This window comes from Trachurus japonicus, chromosome 17 (assembly GCF_045865225.1).
Source record: "Trachurus japonicus isolate A0001 chromosome 17, Traja_1.0".
NCBI classification, from domain to species: Eukaryota; Metazoa; Chordata; class Actinopteri; order Carangiformes; family Carangidae; genus Trachurus; species Trachurus japonicus.
The window spans coordinates 25402030-25422969 of NC_140923.1; the positions used below are offsets into that span (position 1 = coordinate 25402030).

The following is a 20940-nucleotide window of genomic DNA, read 5'->3' on the forward strand; positions in this document are numbered from 1 at the left end:
CTCTGATTGGCTGAGCGTGTCCCATGCGTGTGGTGGTAAACAAAATCCGAGGTGCGTGTGCATGCGTAGAAGTGGTAATGGAGGATAGTGATCTACTCACAGGGGGCTTAGTTTCCAAGCTGTCTTCTTTCTTTTCTGTTCTCGTTTACCGTTTCTATTGATCTCCAAGTATCTGGAAAGCCGAGGACAACTTCTGGATTAACAGAGAGCAGGTGGTAAGTATCAGCATATCGAGTTATCTAACGGCCGTCCCTCAGTGTTAGCTCCCCAACTCACAAGGCTAGTCTGGTGGCTAAACTTAGCCGGAACCGTCTGTGGCTAATGTCGGTGGAAGGGGTCGGCTGCCGTCTATTTCCTGGAACAGGCATCATTGACTTGGCGAATGATAGTTTCAGTTTTCGTATCATCTGTCAAACTCAGCACTTGTTGGGTGGCGTTTTCAGGAATAAGGTAGCTGTGATTTTAATACTTAAAAAGTCTTGCGACCATACAATCGGTGCTGTTTTAGTCTAAGTTTGCTGAGGGCTCACTACAAAAATTAAACTGGAAAGGATGCAACCTAGCCATGGTGGATACTGTGATGCAGGATATAGTCGCATCCCATCACGGTGTTAGCATGAACTAGCTAGCTAACGTCAACTGTCTTGTAATTGTTGCTCTTTCCTTTGAGACACCAACGAAAGACGGTGACAGTGTTCATCATCAGTGGTCATTTGTACGTTCATTTGCAGTGTCATGTTGGTGGCCCAGGCCGAGCAGGATATCGGTACCAGTGCTTTGCTATCTATATTAGCTAATGCTATGCTATGTTCCATTGAAGCTACTGCTAACTACCTGGGCTTCAACAGTAGGGCCGAATTAAAGAGACGCGGGTTTAACCAATCAGGGGCGGCCAAAGCTTTTTCCCAGCCCCGTCCAGACCAGCCCTGTTCCCCGCCACAACGATGATACACACTCGTAACATGTGTGATTATATAGCGTACATCGCTGTTGCATATTGATGTAAAGCAAAAGATAGTAGGATTACATCTGTAATGTCAGAATTGTTATTTAAACATAAGCCTAACACATCAATCATGAAAAATAATGTTCTGAAATATCCTTGTGATCATATTACAGCTAATCACTACAACACATCATTTAGATTTATTTTAATATAGAGGTGTTGATTTCTTTGGCAGGTAATTAATAAAGCCTCTAGGCCATAACATTTGATCCAGAAAAAATGAGTCATGCAGTAGTTTATTTATAACCATACAAAATCAAATACCATGTAATAAAACCACAATTTTTCCCCATTTACATTGTGCAGGCGCTGCCACTGAGTTTTTAGGATGGCGTCAGATGTGGTTTCCCAAAATGGTTCCAAGGGGATCATGACTTTTTACCCCTCTGCTGAGCAGTTTAAAAACTTCAGCCGCTACATTGCATATATGGAGTCCCAGGGTGCACACAAAGCTGGCCTGGCTAAAGTAAGTACTGATACAGTGCAGTCACAGCCTTTGTAGTGATTGTATTTACCTGTGGGAATGAAATTATATGTAAATATGAGTTGAATATATCAATGACTGGCCTACTCTCTGAAATCACAAAGCTATTCATCATCTTATTTGTTTAGTTTGCTGTATGTTGCAAACATGTGTACAATACACCCTCTTAAGCTTTGCTCATAAATGTGTCAATGTGATGTCACTAACAAATAGTATTAAGAAAACAGTAATTCACTGTTCACTTTACCTCTTCAAGATTGTCCCACCAAAGGAATGGAAGCCTAGAGGATCGTATGACGACATAGATGAATTGGTGATTCCTGCACCAATCCAGCAGGTGGTGACGGGCCAGTCTGGCCTTTTTACACAATATAACATCCAGAAAAAGGCAATGACTGTCAAAGAGTTTCGCAAGATTGCCAACAGTGACAAGTAAGAAGTGCAAAATCAAAGACATTTAAACCATCTGTGTATTAGAAAATCTGTATTATCTGCTGATGAATACAATCAATGACAATACTAAAAGTTAATTTCGTATAGGATCTAATTAACTGTTGTCAATACCTTTTTTCTAGATTCTGTAGTCCACGTTATGATGACTTTGAGGAGCTGGAGAGGAAGTACTGGAAAAATGTGACGTTTAACCCTCCTATATATGGAGCCGATGTCAATGGAACGCTTTATGACCATGTAAGTTGACATTTGGAAGTTGTTGCTGTCTCAAATATCCGTCAGTAGTGGTCTTTATTATTGCTGACTGTGCATCTGTGGACAATCAGTATCCAAACAGGATACTGATAACATTACCAATCATACTGCTGTATGTAATGGTTTCATGTATTGTCTGCGCTCCTGCAGGACATTAAAGAGTGGAACATCTGCCGCCTGGACACCATTTTGGATACCGTTGAGCGTGAAAGTGGCATCACTATTGAGGGTGTGAATACACCCTACTTGTATTTCGGCATGTGGAAGACCACCTTCGCTTGGCACACGGAGGACATGGACCTCTACAGTATCAACTACTTGCACTTTGGAGAGCCCAAATCATGGTAAGGATGCAACATGTGTTTTTCTTCATCAAACATATAAGTAAAGCTTTTAATTCATACACATTTTTGCATAACTGCATAACACTCATATATAAATATTATGAAATTGATTTCTCCCATCTGCTTTAAACCTATATTGCAGTAAAGGATGTCTGCACAGGTCAATACTAAAAGTTTGTCTTCTTGTCATTTACATAACTAAAGACCATTTGTCACCTAAATAGCAGACCTTTTGTTTTGTGTCAGTGATGCTACATCTGTGAGGCACACATCCTATTCCAGAGGCTTTGGTTTACATTTACATTTAGACTTAACATTTACTAATTTGGCAGAAACTCTTATCCAAAGTGAGTTGCATGAAAGGGACAACACTAGTAACACAATTTAGAGCAGTAGGAGACCTCAGTCAGAGACCACACATGCAGTGCCCTGATATGAAATACACTTTCCATCTCCTAGGTGGGTGTGATTTCTTGTTTATGTGAAGACACAACAACAATGTACAAGACTAGATACAGTGTTAATCTGCACCCAATCTTGCTGCTTTTTATTGGCTCAATTGCAAGATCATATCAGTATAATAGAACAGTTTTCCCCCCAAAACAGTTAAATTGCTAATAGTTTTATTCAGCAAAGAAATGTTCAGGTTTTATTTTTACATGCAAGTCTCTCTGAACTTCTGTGGTCGGAAAGTGACATCTGCAGCCCTGCAGCAGTGAAACCACAACCAACAAAGAGCAGAGAGACCTGCTGTGAGCTCTTGTGAGAATTTGTTGCTGAGACAGGTCAAAAAGTTGCTTCTGATATGATGAGATATCAGAATGTTAATAGGTTCTGTTGCTTGTTAGATGGATCTTTATATTTTATTCTGAACAGACTCTTTCTAAACATTCATTTTGTTCAAAAGTAAGGGGAAGGTCTAAAGTTCTCTAGACTAAAGTAGTGCTCCACAGATACTCTTGTAAAATGTCTGGTGTAATCTGTACCACACCCCGGTTGTCATCAGTCTGAACTTCCCTAAACTGTCAAATGCCACTCCCAATGTTGATGAAAAATCCTTCAGGCCTCTAGGACACTGTACATCATTTCATACTCTTATATAACATGCCATCATATAACTGGCCATGCAGGCGCTATGGTAAAACTATATGCTTAACATCCGTCCATTAAACAGTATTTAACTGTTTATAAACACTCAAGATATGTGGCTACTGTCTGTTGTGTTTTATCTATGATGTGGCTAATGACTGGCTGAAAAGAATAACAGCTAGTTGTTCACTGTGTCTGAGAAGAGTCATTTGACTGTCTGCAGGTACTGTGTTCCCCCGGAGCATGGGAAAAGATTGGAGCGTCTGGCTAAAGGTACAAAAGCAGTAGAATAATTTCTGTAGATTTTTTAATTTTATTATAAAGCTATGTTATTATAACCTACAAGTTATTAACATCTGTTTATTTATTCTTCTAGGGTTCTTTCCTGGCAGTTCCCAAAATTGTGAGGCCTTTTTGAGGCACAAGATGACTCTCATCTCTCCCTCTATCCTAAAGAAATATGGCATTCCATTTGAAAAGGTAAGTGAAGAGTATCTCTTTATTACAAGTGAAGTGTTTAAACATCAGTCACTAATTATTATTTTTTAAATTCTTGCTAAGATTACTCAGGAGGCTGGTGAGTTCATGGTAACGTTCCCCTACGCATATCATGCTGGTTTCAACCACGGCTTTAACTGTGCTGAGTCCACCAACTTTGCGACAGAGAGATGGATTGAATACGGCAAGCAAGCAGTTTTGGTGAGGAAGATCATAATAAAAAAAACACACACTTAAACTTGAGAATTGAAACTATATATATAATCAATATTTAAAAAGTTGAATTAAAACCTTTTTGTTTTTATCGCCTATAGTGCTCATGCCGGAAGGACATGGTGAAGATTTCCATGGACGTATTTGTGAAGAAATTCCAGCCTGATCGCTATGAACAGTGGCTCAAAGGGAAAGATGTGCTGCCCATCAACCACTCACGGCCCACCCCAGAGGCTAAGGAGTTCCTGGGAGACTCTTTCAATGACATCACAAGCAACAGTAACAGTAGCTCTGTGGAGAGCTGTGGGGAGGACGGAGAGCGGAAGAGGTGAGTTATTTACTGCAGGATGGAGTGCCCTATCATATAAGCTGTTTTGAATAGTTTATATAGTCAAATGTAGTACATGTATAGTGAGAGGCAGTGCTTCTGGTTATTTTGCTCTTCCTATTGGGGATACCTGCAGATATGTCAGCCATGGAAAGTCTTGTAGCGTCATTGGACTAGAGACACCTGCAAGAATTTGAGGGCTCCATTGTCAAGCTTGAATCTGTCAATTGTTAATTGTTCATCAAGTTTTAATGTTTTTCTCAGATGATTTTATTTCTCTGTTTGTGTAGTTCTTAATGAAGCAGGATTATTTCACTTCTTTGTGACATCTGTGCTAATTACCCTCAACAAAACTAGTAACTGTTTATTAATAGCTCGAAGTACCACTTGGGTATGCAAATGCAAAATTTTTAGGAACCTTCTTCTCTGAGAGGGTGAAGAGCCAGTATTGTTTAAATGTGGGGATAATGGTGCACATTTTCAGACAGTCACTTAAGAAAAAAGACATTCAGAGTGCTGAATTTGGTTTTACAAGTGCCACATTGAGATGTGTACAAATTAAAAAAGAGCGCTAGGAAGAAGTTAAAACCCCCTGTACCATATCACCACTTCACAGCTGGCCAGTCATAGGCAAGGCAAGGCAATTTTATTTGTATAGCCCGTTTTTACAAACAGTTTGTCTCAAAGGGCTTCACATAGCATCATGAGAACATCCTCTGCCCTTAGACCCTCACATCGACTGAGGAAAAACTCCATGGAATATATATATAGTGTGATATTCATATTGTTTGTTTCAGTAAGTCATTTGAGATGCTCTGGCTCTCTTCTGGGATTGCAGCTGATGGGAATTTGTTTTCTGAATTTATTTTGTACGATTTTTTTATTTCTGTTTTCAACTTAACTCAAGTTTTAGTAAGATGCATAATCAATTTTATTTTTAACCAGTATTTATTATCAATCTCCAACTTATGCTTTTATTGTTTTTATTTTGTGCTTTCATAGATATTACATGCCAAGGCAACAAAACATGTATTTTTATTTAAGGGTGTAACCTACTATACCTTTGAATGAGTATACAGTCTCTGGTTATGAAAATCAAAAGGACAAGACCAAGGTGCTCTCAGCTGTTTCCAATAAACTGTCCCATGTTTTTATTTGGTCAACCCTCAGCAGTACACAGAGGATAGAGACCAAGAGACACAGGGTGTGTCTGGAGTTGCCTGAAGAGGTTTTTCCCAAGGATGAAGATGAGGAAGAGGAGCAGTATGGGAAGCGTCCCCGGTTAAGCCTTATACCTCCACGTACTATGTCACAAGATGGCAAGAGGAATAAAGGTACAATTACTTGTGTATTACTAGTTTCCTATAGGGTGATAACAATATAAAGGCTCTGTCCAAAATAACCATTTACTACAACACACTACATGTACTGTTTGGACTGTGTGTTCCCTGCATATGAACTTTCAGACACAGTTGGGTTTTATGTTGAAGAAAAATGAAGTGGAATGTTTTTGTTTTGTTTTTGTTTTTTTAACCTTCACTTCTTGACAGACTTTGAATTTATATTACAGGCCCACCAAAACTGGTTGTCACACCGACCAAGCTCACTTTAATGGATCCTTTTCACCGGGGTTTGACCCAAAGCCACAGTGATGGAGGCCGCCCCCCTCATTATACCAAGACTCGTGCACCTGCAATTTCATCCCAGTCCCAGGGCAGAAACGGACATCTGTCGGTATCTGTGGCACCTACGTGGACAGAAACGTCGACCCAGCCTGCCCGCAAAATGGGGGTAGCCAGTCTGCTCTTCCACAGGACTCTAAGTCCAAAAGACACTCTCCAGGTGCACAGCTACACTCTGGAACGGCAGCGACAACCTCACACACAGCTCCAGGTGCACAGCTACGCCAGAGAGCATCAACCCCGTCATCTCCAGCACAAAACCTTTACACAGTCTCACACACAGGTTAAGTCTTCATCTCAGGCACAGAGATGTGAAAGAGCAGAGCCGCAGCCAGAAACTAAAGTCGTTCTAACCAAAGTAGCACAGAAGGAATCGGAAGCACAGAGTCCTTCGGAGCCGTACCAAGAGGAAGACAAACCTGTAATATCAACATCTTTGGCAGCTCAAACTGAAGAAGAGAAACCTGAAGTTGAGGAAACCAGCACGTCTGTGTCATTAGAGACTCAAACAGAACCTAAAGAGTCGAGTCAAACAGAGATTGAATCTCCCAAAAACAACAAGCGAAAGGTCAGTGTCTTTTTTTTCTTTGTCTATGAATTTTCTAAATGTGACCTCAAAACGTGCTTTTTTTCTCCCTAGTTTTTACTGTCCCTGATTTTAACTGTGCCTGGTTTGATTCCCTTCTTATAATTCTGTTATAATTTCATCATTATCAGTGGCACATGCATGCTTTAACTCAGATAATTGTGTGTGGTGCATGCGTCGTCATTTCAGTCAAGCTTAAACATCTGTTAACAGGTGTCTATGTAGTACAGATGTGTACGTGGGGACTAAGACTTTTTGGTGGCTCTGTACTGGTGTATTCTCCTTGCATGTGTTGGTTTACTAATCTCTCTGAGCTCAGCATCATTACTAACTCTTACTCACAAAACAATTCTCGATGATTTCTCTGCTGGTGACAGATTAATCCGACATTATTCTAAAATGTGTCATGAACTTTCGATGTTGTTCATGCTCTTCAAACTACAGAGCAACCAATGTCCCCTTGTGGATAGTGGCATTGTCATCCTGAAAGACACCATTCCTGTCACGAAACCAAATCACAATGAGACGAAGGTGATCGCTCAGAATCATCATGTAAGTAGCTAATAGCTGTGATTGACTTCTCACAGCAATAACTGAACCGAGTGTTTACCAGACAACATATGCATGCCAGTGCAGAGCTCCCAATAAGCCTCAAAACAGAGAAACATCATGGCAGTTCAGGTGTAATTCTTGTTTTGAAGTGTTGTCTTGCTATACACTGGTTGGTCCAGCAGGTGGCAGAAGAACAGTCGTACTGCAAGTCAGTGGCGAAGAAGCAGCAGCAGCAGGAGGAGCTACGTAAGCTGCCTCGCCACCATCCTCTCATCAGAGAGGTGCACAGTGACGATGGTAAACACAACCTTGTTGACTGTTATCAGTGTAGATGCCACATTTGTGTTCCTTTTTAATGTAATGGTAGCATTTGAGTGGCACATTCCCAAGCATCTTGAAGTTTACAATGTCAAGTCCTAGCACGGTTTACACTACACAATATTTTTCTTGCAACTTTGCCTCTGTGCATCTCTGTAGATGTGTATATGGACATGGAGATTGAACAAGAGGAGAAAGAGGAGTGGGCAAAGCCGCTAACCCAGCTATGGCAGTGTCGACCATACAACCCTGAGGCAGAGAGAGAGTACAACAAGAGCATGGGTCAGCAGGCCCCCTACTGCTCCATCTGCCTGATGTTCCACACTTACCACCAAGTGAGAACTACAAGCATTTTATGTTTTTACAATCTAGTTTATCAATATACAGGCATTTATGTCAATTGACCTTTGACCCAGACTTATCAGCAAATAATAAAAAGCATGGAATTAATGAATGAATGAAATAATGTATTAAGAAGCCTCTGGATTTTCTCTTTCCACCGCAAGTCCGAGTCCAGTGATGGCAGCTCCGATGTGATGTTGGTGAACCGGCCAGGGGGCTACCAGTGGTCCAAGCCACTCATCCCAGAAATGTGTTTCAACACCCAAACTTGCAAACCGGGGAACGATGGCGAAGAGGGACAGCTGTCTAACCCCAGCGTAGCAGAGGATGGGACTAGTCGGCTCATCAGCTGTGCTCAGTGCTCCGTCCGTGTACACACGAGTAAGGCCCCCCCTTTTTTTTTTTTACTTAACTGTCAAGTAGCTGATAAACAATGCATGGTGTAAAATGAAGTATATCCCACATACAGTACACTCAGGTCGTTTGTTATTCTTCAGAAAGCACCACTCACACAAATGGCCATCAGCAAAGGCCTTCACTGCATTATGGATGAGTACACAGACACACCTGCAAAGCATTAAATGATTCAGACAGCACTGCTAAGAGTCTCGCACACACAGGCTGTTGAAATGAATTGTTTGAAGTGTGCATAAGAGTCTTATTTGGAATATGTTCTCATTGTATCGGTTTAATTTTAACAGTATTTTCCTAGAATGTCTTATTCTCATGTGATCCTTCCGTGGCCTGGTCGTTTTATAGTCGAATCTGTTTAGTTCCATTCAATTTAAAGCAGAAGTAAGCGATCCGGTCGTTTTGGCTAATGCTGCGTTCCAGGCAGGCTTTTGAAACTGTAAATTACAGCTTCAAGTCACAACTTACGACTTTGTAGCGTTCCAGGCAACCCACTCGTGTTTTTCCGACCTGTTTTACCTTTGAAAGTGCACTATAATGGCCACTCGTAACTTCTGACCCGTGAACCATGCCGTGAACTCGTACCAGATCGAACTGGTACGACTTAATAGGTCGGAAAAACACGAGTTACGGGTTGCCTTGAACGCACCATAACGTCTTGTCAGCCGATGGAGTTAGCAGCCCCCGCCCTCGTCATGGATCTATTGGTCCTCGTCCCTACGTCACCACATTCAGGCGCATCCCTTGGCTGCACACACAGCCCTTCATGCCGTTCTCTCTCCTCATTGGATAAAACTTGTAGGATACGAGAAAAGTTTTCTCTTCGGCTCAGAGCAGAGTGACTGAGAGACCCGTGTTTCGGTCCAGACACTCTATGTAAATGATTGCTGTCGGAAGATATAACTACAAAAATATCGCTTACTTCTGCTTTAATCTGAGACGGTCAAATCCAGCGGTACACAAACACCCACTGGTCCATCCCAGCACACTGCTCTCTCATGGCAAGAGCCCCTTTATATTCTCGGGGCATGTCTTACAATGTTTTGACCTCAGATTACAAATAATTTGAGGTTAAATATTCATGAATTAAAGTTCTCTTCTCAGTAAATAACAAAAGGTATGAGTGCTGACAACACAGGGTACAGGCAAGGAAAAAAAGAATCCGTAACTTTTTATTCAATCACACATGAAGCATTGGGGAAGTGAATGTGTGACACGTTTTCTGTTCCTGTTCAGGTTGCTATGGTGTGTCAGACGAGGGAGCAGACCTGGACGACTGGCTGTGTGCCCGCTGTGAGGCTGATGCAGTCACCGAGGTCAGTCATTTGGGCCTGGGCACCTATATAGCAGATAGTCATTTCTGTGAGACGGATCATCTTCACTGCTCATCATCATGTTAACAGACCTCACTGATGCAGCAGTGGTGGTGAGAGAGCAGTAGCAGCCTCACACATCATGAAGTGTAAGCAAGAGAAAGTGGTTGTAAAAACCAGAGATGTTTTATTGATAGATTTTCAGTCAAAACTGAAAGTGAGTGCACTGACCTTACATGCACCATGCCTGCAGCTGTTTGTTTTCTAGTTCGACAAAATTGGGCTAGAAACTAAAAAAAAAACACGCAGCGGTCGTGGCAATAGTTGACGGTAACTGTGACCAGTGTGTAGAACATACTTATGTTGCTGCAGCTGAGATCATGGTGCTCCTGTGGGTATCATGATGACATCTTCAGTGTGGCAACAGCGACCACTGATCTGTACTGAGACTGTTGTTATTCTGTCACTGTGTGGACAAACACGCTGTGGTCCCTCATCGAAGTGCAGACGAGGTTAGATACTGAGCAAGATGGTTATCTGTAGTTTACCTACTCACGAGTACCCAACCCAGTGCAGGACTCTGCTGTGAAGGTGGAGACATGCGGCTGTGGTGTGTTTGCGACAATAAAAAAAAAAAAATCTTTTAAAGAAAGAAATTTGAAGGAGAGGCGGCTAGGATTTAGGAATGGCGGCCTGCCACTCGTAAATGAATGTAGAAGAAACACTGCATCAAATCATCACAAAAAATTGGACTTTGATGTGCACTACTGAAAGCACAATCTAAACTACCATGCACCTCACTGGCACCGCAAAGCCAGCCTGTTGACAGTTAGAGCAGCAGCTCTCCTTTTGTCACACTTAAATAAACTGGGCTCTCTATGGGATCATTTCCTTTGTTCTAAGGCTGTGAGAGTGTTCCCTTCATTCGTGTGTTATTGTTTGGGGAATTTTTCCCCCCAACTTAGTTTGTGTGAATGAATCTGTATATTTCCTTTGTTTTCAGCATTCCTTACTGCTCAGAACAATAGAGAACATATTCTGGGAATGTGGCCCAATATTGACACAAACACCTCACCACTAGTGGGCAATGTGCCACTGTGTAGTTCACTGTGATGCCTCAACACTGCTCCTGTCTTCAGTGTGATTGTACATTGTGACTATTTGGTATCTGTTTTTTGAGGACATCTACAGAGATACAATACTGTAAGCTGTATCTTTATTATTGATTTATTAGCTGCATCGGGTTCATCCAAACTGAAACCACCAAAATTAATTTTATACAACTTTGAATATAAAATACTATTAGTGCTACAGCTTGGCTGAAAACCTGCTGCATATCATTTACTGAGACAGTAAACTCAATCCTACACTGCACTACATTGCTTTTCCATCTTGCATGAATTTAGAGTTAAACCCTGACTGACTGTTTAAAATCAGTTGTAAACTGTGTGGACTGATGCCCAAAGATGTTTCTGCTGGAAAGCAGAAACAATTTAATTTGGTCCATGGGGCTGTTGGGTAATGAGAGAGCAGGGCAGTCTGCCTATGAAAACATGGCAACATTGATAATGGGAATTGATAAGACTCACAGGCATGAGTGAGGAATTGGGCAAACTGTAACCAGTTCTTGCTTTCCCAGGATATACTCAGTCAGTCAGCGGTCTTTAAAGTGTGTCCTGTCCTCCTGTAAGTGTTTTGTTTAATGCCAGTGGAGAAAGGCATTAGACAGGAACAGCTATGCCAGTTCAAAGCTGCTGTCAGACAACGACTGCACATCTTCCTCTTACTGAACCTGTTGGTGGTTGTGTATTTATGGTTGTGAGAGTGCCACTCAGTGGTTTACTTACTCTGTTTTTGTCAGTTTTAGCTGTTGATGTACATCAAAGCCTTGTATAATCAACAAACATGAGATTTAGATGCTATAAGATATAGTTGGGGTATTGTTGGACACAATAACTGACACTGTTGTGTGCTCTCTCCTGTAGGACTGCTGTCTGTGTTCCCTGAGAGGCGGCGCTCTGCAGAGAGCCAACAATGACAAGTGAGTACAACAGCAGACACAAGTGCTGCCACTGTAGAGGAGAATGTTTTTATTTATTTATTTATTTCCTTTCACTAATGCAGCATGGGGGAACAACTGAAGATGTACTGTTCTCTTGGGCATTTCAAGGCTATTATGTGGTCTTTATGGTCATTGGATCTTAAGTGGACTGTAGGAAAACCTCCATTCAGCTTGAAAGATGTTACCCTTTTCCACATTTACATTTTCTAAGAAAATAGGATTCTGTTCCTTTTTTAATTAAATCATCATCATGCCCATAAACTTATGAATGTAATGGCAGGAGATCGTATTTGACATGGATTTATGGTGTTTACAAAGCAGCCGGTGCATATTATCTGTCTGGTTGGTGCACAGCAGATTGCTACCCATGGCTACCATTCACTCTGCTCTGACCGCATTAAGTCTGTCTGTTTCTTCAGTCTGTTACTGCTCACATCCATCTGGTGGATGCAACCCCTCAAGCTAAATGCACTTTTCAAATGCAAACATGTACACACTCGTGCACATTATAGTGCACATGGATACGTGCAGTTCTTACACACCTATGGCTGTTGGTCACACTTAACAGTCGCGTCCGTAAATATCTGGACAGCAACTCAATTTCCTTGCTTAAAAAGAAAGAAAATATGTGTACGATTTTTTTCATTCAACTATCTCGTGACCTACTAGTGTGAATGTACTAGATAGTAGCTTCCTTTTTATTGTTGAAGATAGGACATACTGGCCTGAGATCCTCGGGCAGTGGTCTAGTATCGGTTTCCAAGGCTGAAAACAAGAGGTAACATAGTCTCAGTCAGAGCCCTGAAGCCATAGAACAAGCTGCCTGAAGAAATGAGGCCGGCAGTATCAGTGACCTCTTTTAATTTTTTCATAGATTTTTTATTTAATTATTAGTTCTTGAGACACAATTTAGTTTTATTTGCTTACTACTTTTAGAATTTGTATTTTCATTCATTATGTTGGTATGCTATTCTATGCACTACAGGCTTGACTGTAGTAAACTATACAGTAGAATTTACTTGTTTCCAATATTTATTACTGGCCCCAGCAGTGAACGCTACTGAATCCCTGTTGTTTTTGTTACCATTGTCCAATAGGTGGAACTGTGATACTGAAGTTTTTGCAGTTTTCTCAAAAGAAGTTCTGTCACAATTTTCTGACCACTGATTTACTTAATATAAAATTATATTGATACTTTTTTTTTTTTTACCTAAATAACTGTCAGTAATTGTTCCAACCTGGTTGTGAAAGTAATGGATTCTTATGCTTCATGTGTGCACAATGACATTTTGTCCTGACAGTAGATAGGGCTGCACACGTTGCATTAACACTGTGACCACTTTGCCGAATACGTGCCCCAGCACTTGTAGAAACAATGTGCTCTCTCGACATTGAACTGTTTGCCCTGAATGTGCTTCATGTTTGCCTTTCACACAGATGGGTTCATGTGCTCTGTGCCATCACCGTGCTCGAGGCTCGCTTTGTCAACATCACCGAGCGGAGCCCCGTCGACCTCTCTGCCATACCAATGCCACGGTTCAGACTGGTAAGAACTATGACTGCTACACTTGGTGTGTGTTTTGACATGATTGCAGCAATTTCACAGGCTGCCAAACACCTGCAAACACCTGTGTTACAGCCACAGGCATGAAGGTTTTTCCTGTTGATCCTTTACCAGAATCTTGAATTAAAAATGCAGTTAGCAGCAATTTGCTTTGTTACTGTGGCTAGCAGTTTCAGTGTTTACCATATGTAGACCAATGTGTGACGCAGCGCCACAGAATCAAGATGAAGTGCCTCAAATTGATTTTTTTTGGTGTGCTGGGGCCTGTTGTTCGAAACCTAGATAAGGGATTGAGCCGGGATATGTTGGTTATCCTGGCTGAATTTAGCCTCAAGTCGGTTGTTCGAAAGCTGGATACCTTTATCCTGGTCAAGTTACTATGGTGATTTATTTTCTGCAGCTAGCCTGCTCCAGACCAGGCTAACAGCCAGGCTAAGTTGATTCTGTTGTCTTTATCTGTCAAGTCAGCAGTCACCCTGAGAAGAACATGGAATAACTGTATGAAACACGTTGATTTCTTATGTACCCTACATATTAGCCTGATTTCTAAACAAACAACATACATTTACAGTAATTAAAAAACATGAAACATTTACAATATTTATTAGGCTATTTTTCTTTTTTTCATAATTAGACCTATTCATGTGCTTCTCACACTGAATCTTTGCATCTGCCAGCGCTGCCTGCTTCTTCAGATGAAGGGCATACATATGTCTGATGGTTTGTGAAATCTTTAAAACACATTAGCACAGAATTGTGCACACTGTTCTTCAGTCAATACTCACTATTTTATTATCTGTGACCCATCTATGATATTTTCTATGACCACTAGTACTACATGGCTTCTCATAAAAAGCAATGGAGCAAAAATAGCAATAGATTTATGTTTATTTTTATAAAATATGTTACAAAATATATTGGCCTAAATATTGGTTGAGGGAAGAAAACAAGAATAAAATTGTGTGAGCAGGCACCTTCTAAATGATTTATACACCTCATTTGAACATTGTTATCAGCAACTTATTGAAGCACCAGACTGCATGATGTTATTATATTTAATTAATTTTCACCTGTTACACTTTTGGCAACTTATTTGTGCTGTATGAACTCTACTTTAGATGATAAGAGATTTGTGCAATGTATCAACTTCCACTGCTCATCATTAAGGCAAAGTGCACAACTGTTAATTTGTGAAAGGAAAGTTGTGATTATAGTTTTGGATTACTTCCACATTCAATCAGTCCACAGTTGTCCGACCGCGCTCTCTCTGAGCTTTACGACAGCGGCGGTGCATTTAAAAAAAAAAATTTTATTTTTAAAAGGTGTGTCACCTTACGTCAAGATCCGCTGTTGATTGGAGGATAGTAGCCACACCTGTCCTCTCATCAGTGAATCTGTGATCAATCTCTGTGGTCTACTGACCAGAGAATTAGTTACACCTGGCTTGACAAAGCTGCGCCTCCTCAGCCTGGCTCGGCGTTCAAACAACCAATTAAGCCAGGATGGACTTATGCTGGTTATCTTTATTCTACTTTCGAACAACAGGCCCCTGGTGCGTGGTAAAAACAAAACATATCAACCAGCGCATCCAGTGTTTCCCATTAATTAATGAGTCTGTGGCGGCCCGCCACACTCACACGCTAGTGCACACACACACAAACACGGGCACATGGGCACATGGACACATCGCGCTGTAAGGGATAATGTATAGTTCGGAGGTTGTTATGGAGAAATAAACCCCGATAGGTTGTATGGAACATACAACATGAAGGGGTTTATTTCTCCATAACAACCGACCATAGAGCCGTGTAATAACATGATATACAAATGCACTAAATTGCACTAATGTGTTCAAATGAACTGCACCACAGTTTCCTGAAAATTTGTGGGAAACACTGATTTAGATATTGCGTCATTCTACTTTTTCTCATGCTATTACTAGTCACTTCTATTTTTGTAAGCATCCGTCAAAGCTCTTGTGACTCGTGCACAGACAGTGTTCTTGGCAAACAGCGCTGTGCTCTGACGGTGTCTGTCTGTGACTCTCACACAGTCACACATTTCTTCATAGTGACACTGCTTTGGAACTTGTTGTCAATAAACAGTGTGAAAGGCTGGCGGCGCATGTACTTGTTTTCTCTTGTGTAATGACTTGAATAAACAATGCCGAGCTTAGGTCACAATCATTGGCCTTGTATCCATTGTTATATCCTTATCCCTGTGGAATATCTCAATAGACCAACTTCATTGAGTGTATATAACACATGTTAATAAATAGGAAGCAGGGTAATTTCCTTCTAATATCTGTTTTAGTTCATGTCTGGCTCTGCTAGTGTTTTAACTCCCTTTGATACCTTGTTTTTTGTGATCTTCATCCTCATCCTCTTGGCTTGTTTCCTTTCTCCTCCTTTCCTTCCTCTGGACTTCCTTTACTTTAACCTGCTAATCTTATCTCTTGACCCCTCCATGCCTTTTGTATTTGTCGCCCCTGGTAGAAGTGTGTGTACTGCAGGAAACGGATGAAAAGGGATGTGACGGGCTGCTGTGTTCAGTGCTCCCATGGACGCTGCTCTACGGCGTTTCACCCAACTTGCGCTCAGGCAGCTGGGATCCTCATGCACCCAGACGACTGGCCGTTTGTAGTCTACATCACCTGCCACAGACACAGATCGCCCGTCATACCCGAGGTAACAGAATAGAAACCCAGTCGGGCCATTGCTAATGAATTAAGTGCAAAACAGTTTTTCTGTACATTATTCTGTGAAATATTTTTACATTTTGTTGACATTTTCCATACATACAGACTGACTGGTTACTCTGTGTCTGAGCTCATTGCTTTGCTATGATTATGTTGTTAATCTGAAAATCCAGCACCATAGTGACTTCAGGGGCCTATACTACGAAACAGGTTCAACATACTCAGGGTATCTTTGTTATCCGGCTTCAATTAACTAGACAATCGCGATCGCGCTAAGCGGTCACACGACGGTGGTTATCAACTCGGTAAATCAACCCAGGGTTTCCCAGAGCACGTTCACATGAAAGGGCGGAGTTAGCGGCATCTGACCAATCACAGACATGGACAGGTCTGACAGCAGCTGCAGCAGCAGAGCGGAGTGTTTCACTAACGAGGAGCAGAAAATCATTCTGCAGCAACATGAAGAACTGAAAGAAACACAGTCGCTAGCCTACAGCAAAGTGCAGAAAGTGCTACAGAGAATTACTGACTGCGACAATGCTTAGAGTTCATGGGATTAAAATTAAATAAAATCACTGCTCAGTCATTATGATGGCTGATGGCTCTGTAGGAATCACATTATATTCCTCTAAACTGGCCTGTTGCTCACATTTAATTTTGTGGTGTGTATTTGATGCAGAGAGTTAGGTGTGTGAATATTGCATGTAAAAAAAAAAAAAAACTTGGAGCGCTGATCGTCAGAGGATCAGACTCCCGTATTTTTAGTTTTTAGATGAACATCTCTAAGAGAGATGCGTTTTATGCCTATCTATCTATATCGACCCCCCCTGTGTGTGTGTGTGTGTGTGTGTGGGGGGGGGTCAGGTGATCTCAATCTGGAACAGAACCTGCTCCCGACCAGGTTAGCCGTTCAGCATAAGTTGCCGCGGAGATGTATCCCGGTAAGAAGTGAACTACCTTTATAGTACGGAAAACCCAGGGTTAACCCTGAAGTTACCTCGCTAAGCTCAAATCCTGCTTCGCAGTACAGGCCCCTGGTATTTTCCCCACAAACACTTTCTATTGAGAACTGAAATGCTTGTTATGGGTAGGGCTGCCACGATTAGTCGACTAGTCACGACTACGTCGACTATTAAAATCGTCGACAACTAATTTAATAGTCGATGCGTCGTTTCTTTTCTTTTTTTTAAACTTTGTTTTTCTCTCAAAACTGCTGAGGCACCTTCCACACACGCACCCACCGCTGCAGCCGCCCACCACACATACACACGTGCACTCACTCACTCAAGGTGAGTTTACAGGTGTTCTCTCTCTTTTCTCTCTCTACCTGCCTTGTCCCTCATCAAACGGCACCGGTGTAACACCCCGCCCGCCCCCGCCGCCGCCGCTGCCGCTCCTCTCCCTCTCTCTCTCTCTCTCTCTCTCTGTCATTTTAAATGAGAAGCGCTACTAGGAGCGGTACCGCCGCTCCACCGTTTTAAATCACGGACTGAAAAACAGCCGTTCGTCATTTAAAAGTAAAACCGCGGACTTTGAGAGTCGGTGTTGGAGAACTAGAACGTTACCGCGTCTGGTCACAGCGTCCTGGTCACGTAATGAGCGCTCGTCTTAATGAGGAAGTCTTCTCTCCGGCGTAAATCTACGTCAACATTTTCCGGTAGCTTCTCATCACAGTCTGCACCTTGCAGAGTTTGAGCTGCACCTCAGTTTCACTTGTTTTCATTTGACAGTTTCACACAGAACTTTCTGGTGGAGTCTTTCTATGTTTCTCCTTCTGTGACAGTAAAAAGGGAACAAATCCTACATTTTTTCAGACAAGACGATTGTCTTATAAACTATTCGATTTTTTTTAACAGAACGACTATTATTTACAATGAGCACAAGTTATATTTGATTGATAGGCCTACCAAAACTTTATTATTGTGAACAATTCCTTAGTTTCAGGTGTCCACCTCATTTTATTTAAATGTAGCTATGTTTAATGCCAGAGACAAATGAAGGAAAGACAAAAAACCTTTAAGTATTTATTTTGGTGTTGTTTAGGCCAGTGCCTTATCCTTATTTTACTCAGCTGTACAGTTAAAGCTGCATATTTCATTAAAAGTTTAATGAACTATCATCTTAATTGTCTTTATTTTTAGTTAGCATATACCTTAAACACTTCAAGCTGAAAGCTAATGATGGTATATAATATAAGAGCAGCTGCATGCTGGTGCGATAAGCTTTATGTTTTACATTCAATTTACGTATGATCCGATTAGTCGACTAATCGAAAAAAATAGTCGGTGACTAGTCGACTATCAAAATAATCGTTTGTGGCAGCCCTAGTTATGGGAAACTATGGGAAGCTAAGTTTATCCTATCTTGATTTTGTCTGGCATAAAAAACCCTATTCTTTTTGAGGGCACCTCCCATTCGATTGCTATTTGAATGCCCTCATAATGGTATTTTGAAAACATGAGACATTTTTCAGTTCATGAGAGGAAATTATGCACTCACTACAGTATTATCTTGGATTCGGAGCATACTAATAGCTCTCAAAGTGCCGCGGGGAGTCTTCCTTTGATGCACACCTCTGGTAATTCACTAATTGGGAGAGACAGACATCTGTTTACTCCTGTCAAGAGGTTTGCCTCAACGAAAATGCATGTTCGCCGACTGCTGATTATGAGCTTTCTGCTGTTGTGGTTTTGAGAACAAGTCTGAACTTGTCCCAGTAGTTCCTCAGTTTTGACACTCGAGTGCATTTTGTACAATGAGGCACAGAGAGAGCAGCATTATTTCTTGTGTACATGTTAACTGAGTATCATTTTGGCCACTACAGACAAACACTGACCTGTCCTTACTGTGGTGTAATGCAGTGTGAATCGGGTTTGTAACACATGTTTTCTTTTTCTTAGCGCAACAAGGCGTCCATGCGAGAGCTGGCAGTGGGGCAGAAGGTCATCTGTAAATACAAAAACGGCCGCTACTACCAAAGCGACGTGGTGGAACTGACCACAGCCACCTTCTATGAAGTGGTGTTCGATGACGGATCCTACAGCGACAACCTCTTCCCTGAGGATATTGAGGTTAATAAAGCTGCTTCCAATATCATTAACACATTTTATTTATCCACTGTTGCAATGTTTAGGGATGTACACACAAACAAAAGGTTTCCTAATCTTGACACACAACCAGAGTTCATCACTCTCTTTGTGTTTCCAGAACCGTGACTGCGTCCATCATGGTCCACCGGCCGAAGGAGAAGCTGTTCAAGTGCGGTGGACTGATGGGTTGATATATGGAGCCAAATTTGTAGCATCACACTCCATCCCCATGTACCTGGTAAACCATCCCTGTATCTGTCTCTCTTTCATGACTCACTTGCCTTGACGTGCATACAGCGCATCCGAAGGGCTCACTTACTTCATCCTGCCACATCAGAGGTTTTTCTCTTGACCTCAAAATGTGGTTGACCCGAGCGTGCTTAAATTTTGGTATATTATGACTCATGTAGAACTACATTCTTGCTCCTCAGTGTGTGTGTGATGTCAAAATTCATTTGTTTAACTGGAGCATATGGCTTTAGTGGTTACATTTGCAGTGTAATAAAATAGATATGTAAAGCAATGCTGTGCTCCTGCACATTCAGGTGGAGTTTGAGGATGGATCACAAATCACTGTCAAGCGAGAAGACATCTACGCTTTGGACGAGGATCTTCCCAAGCGAGTCAAGTCACGAATGGTAACTTAATATCCACTTTTTATGCTAAGAAAGTGTTGTGACCCATGACTTGAGATCTGTAGCATCGTGAAGCACTGATTTCTAAACCTGCTGTTGTTTGTTCCCCAGTCGGTGGCGTCAGACATGCGCTTCGAGCTCTTCTCCCAGAGCAACGTCAAACAGAATTCCAAAAGGCAACGGATCATCAACTCTCGATACAGGGAGGACTACATTGAGCCCGTCATCTACCGAACCATCATGGAGTAACGTCCGTTTTCTTCTCCTGCTTCCCGCCACTCCTTCTCCACCCCATCAACTCACCACAGAGAGCTCCAGGTCTTCTCTGGTTTTGGCTACTGCTGATACAAAGGACGACCCCATCCTCCTCCTGCTCCTGCTCCGCTTCCATGGCCTGTCAGGCTACATATTTATAAACTACGGCTGGGACTTTAAAATGACTTGTGTGCATTGAATAAATATTCTTAGATCTATCAATTGGCCATCACACTCTGTAGATTGTTTTCTTCTTCCGTTTCATTTTGTTTTTTCTTTTGCTCAGGAAGAAGCCATCAATGAATTATTAAATATGGAAAAGGTTGGACTATCTATCTGGGGCAAGACGTTTTCTTTTTCTTTACCACCACATTAGCTGTGTCACAACTTTACATAGGACGGTTTTCTAGTTGTGATGTTTTTTCAACCTTTTGATCTAGGCTTGCAGACAAGTTATTTTCAGAGTAATTTATCCTAAGATTTTACCGTGCGTGGTCATGAGGTTTTAGAGGAAGTGTGATCTTTGAGTCTTTGTTCTCTCCCATGAAGTTTCAGGCAGAAGTGTTCACTCTGAGCTAATCAGCTTTCAACTACAATAAAATGTGACTCAAATTGATTACGCAAAAACGTTGTGAGGTTATAACCCCAAAGAAATTATGTCAGGGCCATGAGATTGTAGTGGTTACTTCATGAATTGCATTACATGGTTCTGATGCATTTTTTCCCCATAGGAGTGACAATGTGCGTCTACTGTGAAGATAGA

The 20940-nt window shown here is 41.6% G+C and overlaps 1 protein-coding gene across 7 annotated transcripts; it reads left to right on the plus strand.

Annotated features, from left to right (window-relative positions):
* The first annotated feature begins 61 nt into the window (after positions 1 to 61).
* On the plus strand, positions 62 to 20510 carry kdm4ab (lysine (K)-specific demethylase 4A, genome duplicate b). Of its 7 annotated transcripts, none has more exons than XM_085804248.1 (23): positions 62 to 215; positions 1313 to 1472; positions 1747 to 1922; positions 2066 to 2180; positions 2349 to 2542; positions 3855 to 3904; positions 4008 to 4111; positions 4193 to 4330; positions 4444 to 4670; positions 5841 to 6004; positions 6241 to 6920; positions 7383 to 7490; positions 7670 to 7787; positions 7968 to 8143; positions 8315 to 8531; positions 9798 to 9877; positions 11860 to 11915; positions 13374 to 13482; positions 15996 to 16187; positions 19099 to 19269; positions 19406 to 19525; positions 19833 to 19925; positions 20034 to 20510. In XM_085804248.1, the coding sequence occupies exons 2-23, from the start codon at positions 1335 to 1337 to the stop codon at positions 20169 to 20171; spliced, it is 3564 nt and encodes a 1187-aa protein (XP_085660374.1). In that variant the 5' UTR covers positions 62 to 215; positions 1313 to 1334; the 3' UTR covers positions 20172 to 20510. The 7 variants fall into 7 exon arrangements, with proteins under 7 accessions (XP_085660374.1, XP_085660375.1, XP_085660376.1 ...); XM_085804249.1 differs by having other exon boundaries at positions 7673 to 7787; XM_085804250.1 differs by having other exon boundaries at positions 5844 to 6004.
* The last annotated feature ends 430 nt before the right edge of the window (positions 20511 to 20940 follow it).

Coding starts and splice junctions, on each gene's coding strand:
- kdm4ab (XM_085804248.1), top strand. CDS start 1,335: ATGGCGTCAGATGTGGTTTCCCAAAATGGTTCCAAGGGGATCATGACT. Junction 1,923..2,065: donor AAGATTGCCAACAGTGACAA/GTAAGAAGTGCA, acceptor CCTTTTTTCTAG/ATTCTGTAGTCCACGTTATG. Junction 11,916..13,373: donor CAGAGAGCCAACAATGACAA/GTGAGTACAACA, acceptor CCTTTCACACAG/ATGGGTTCATGTGCTCTGTG.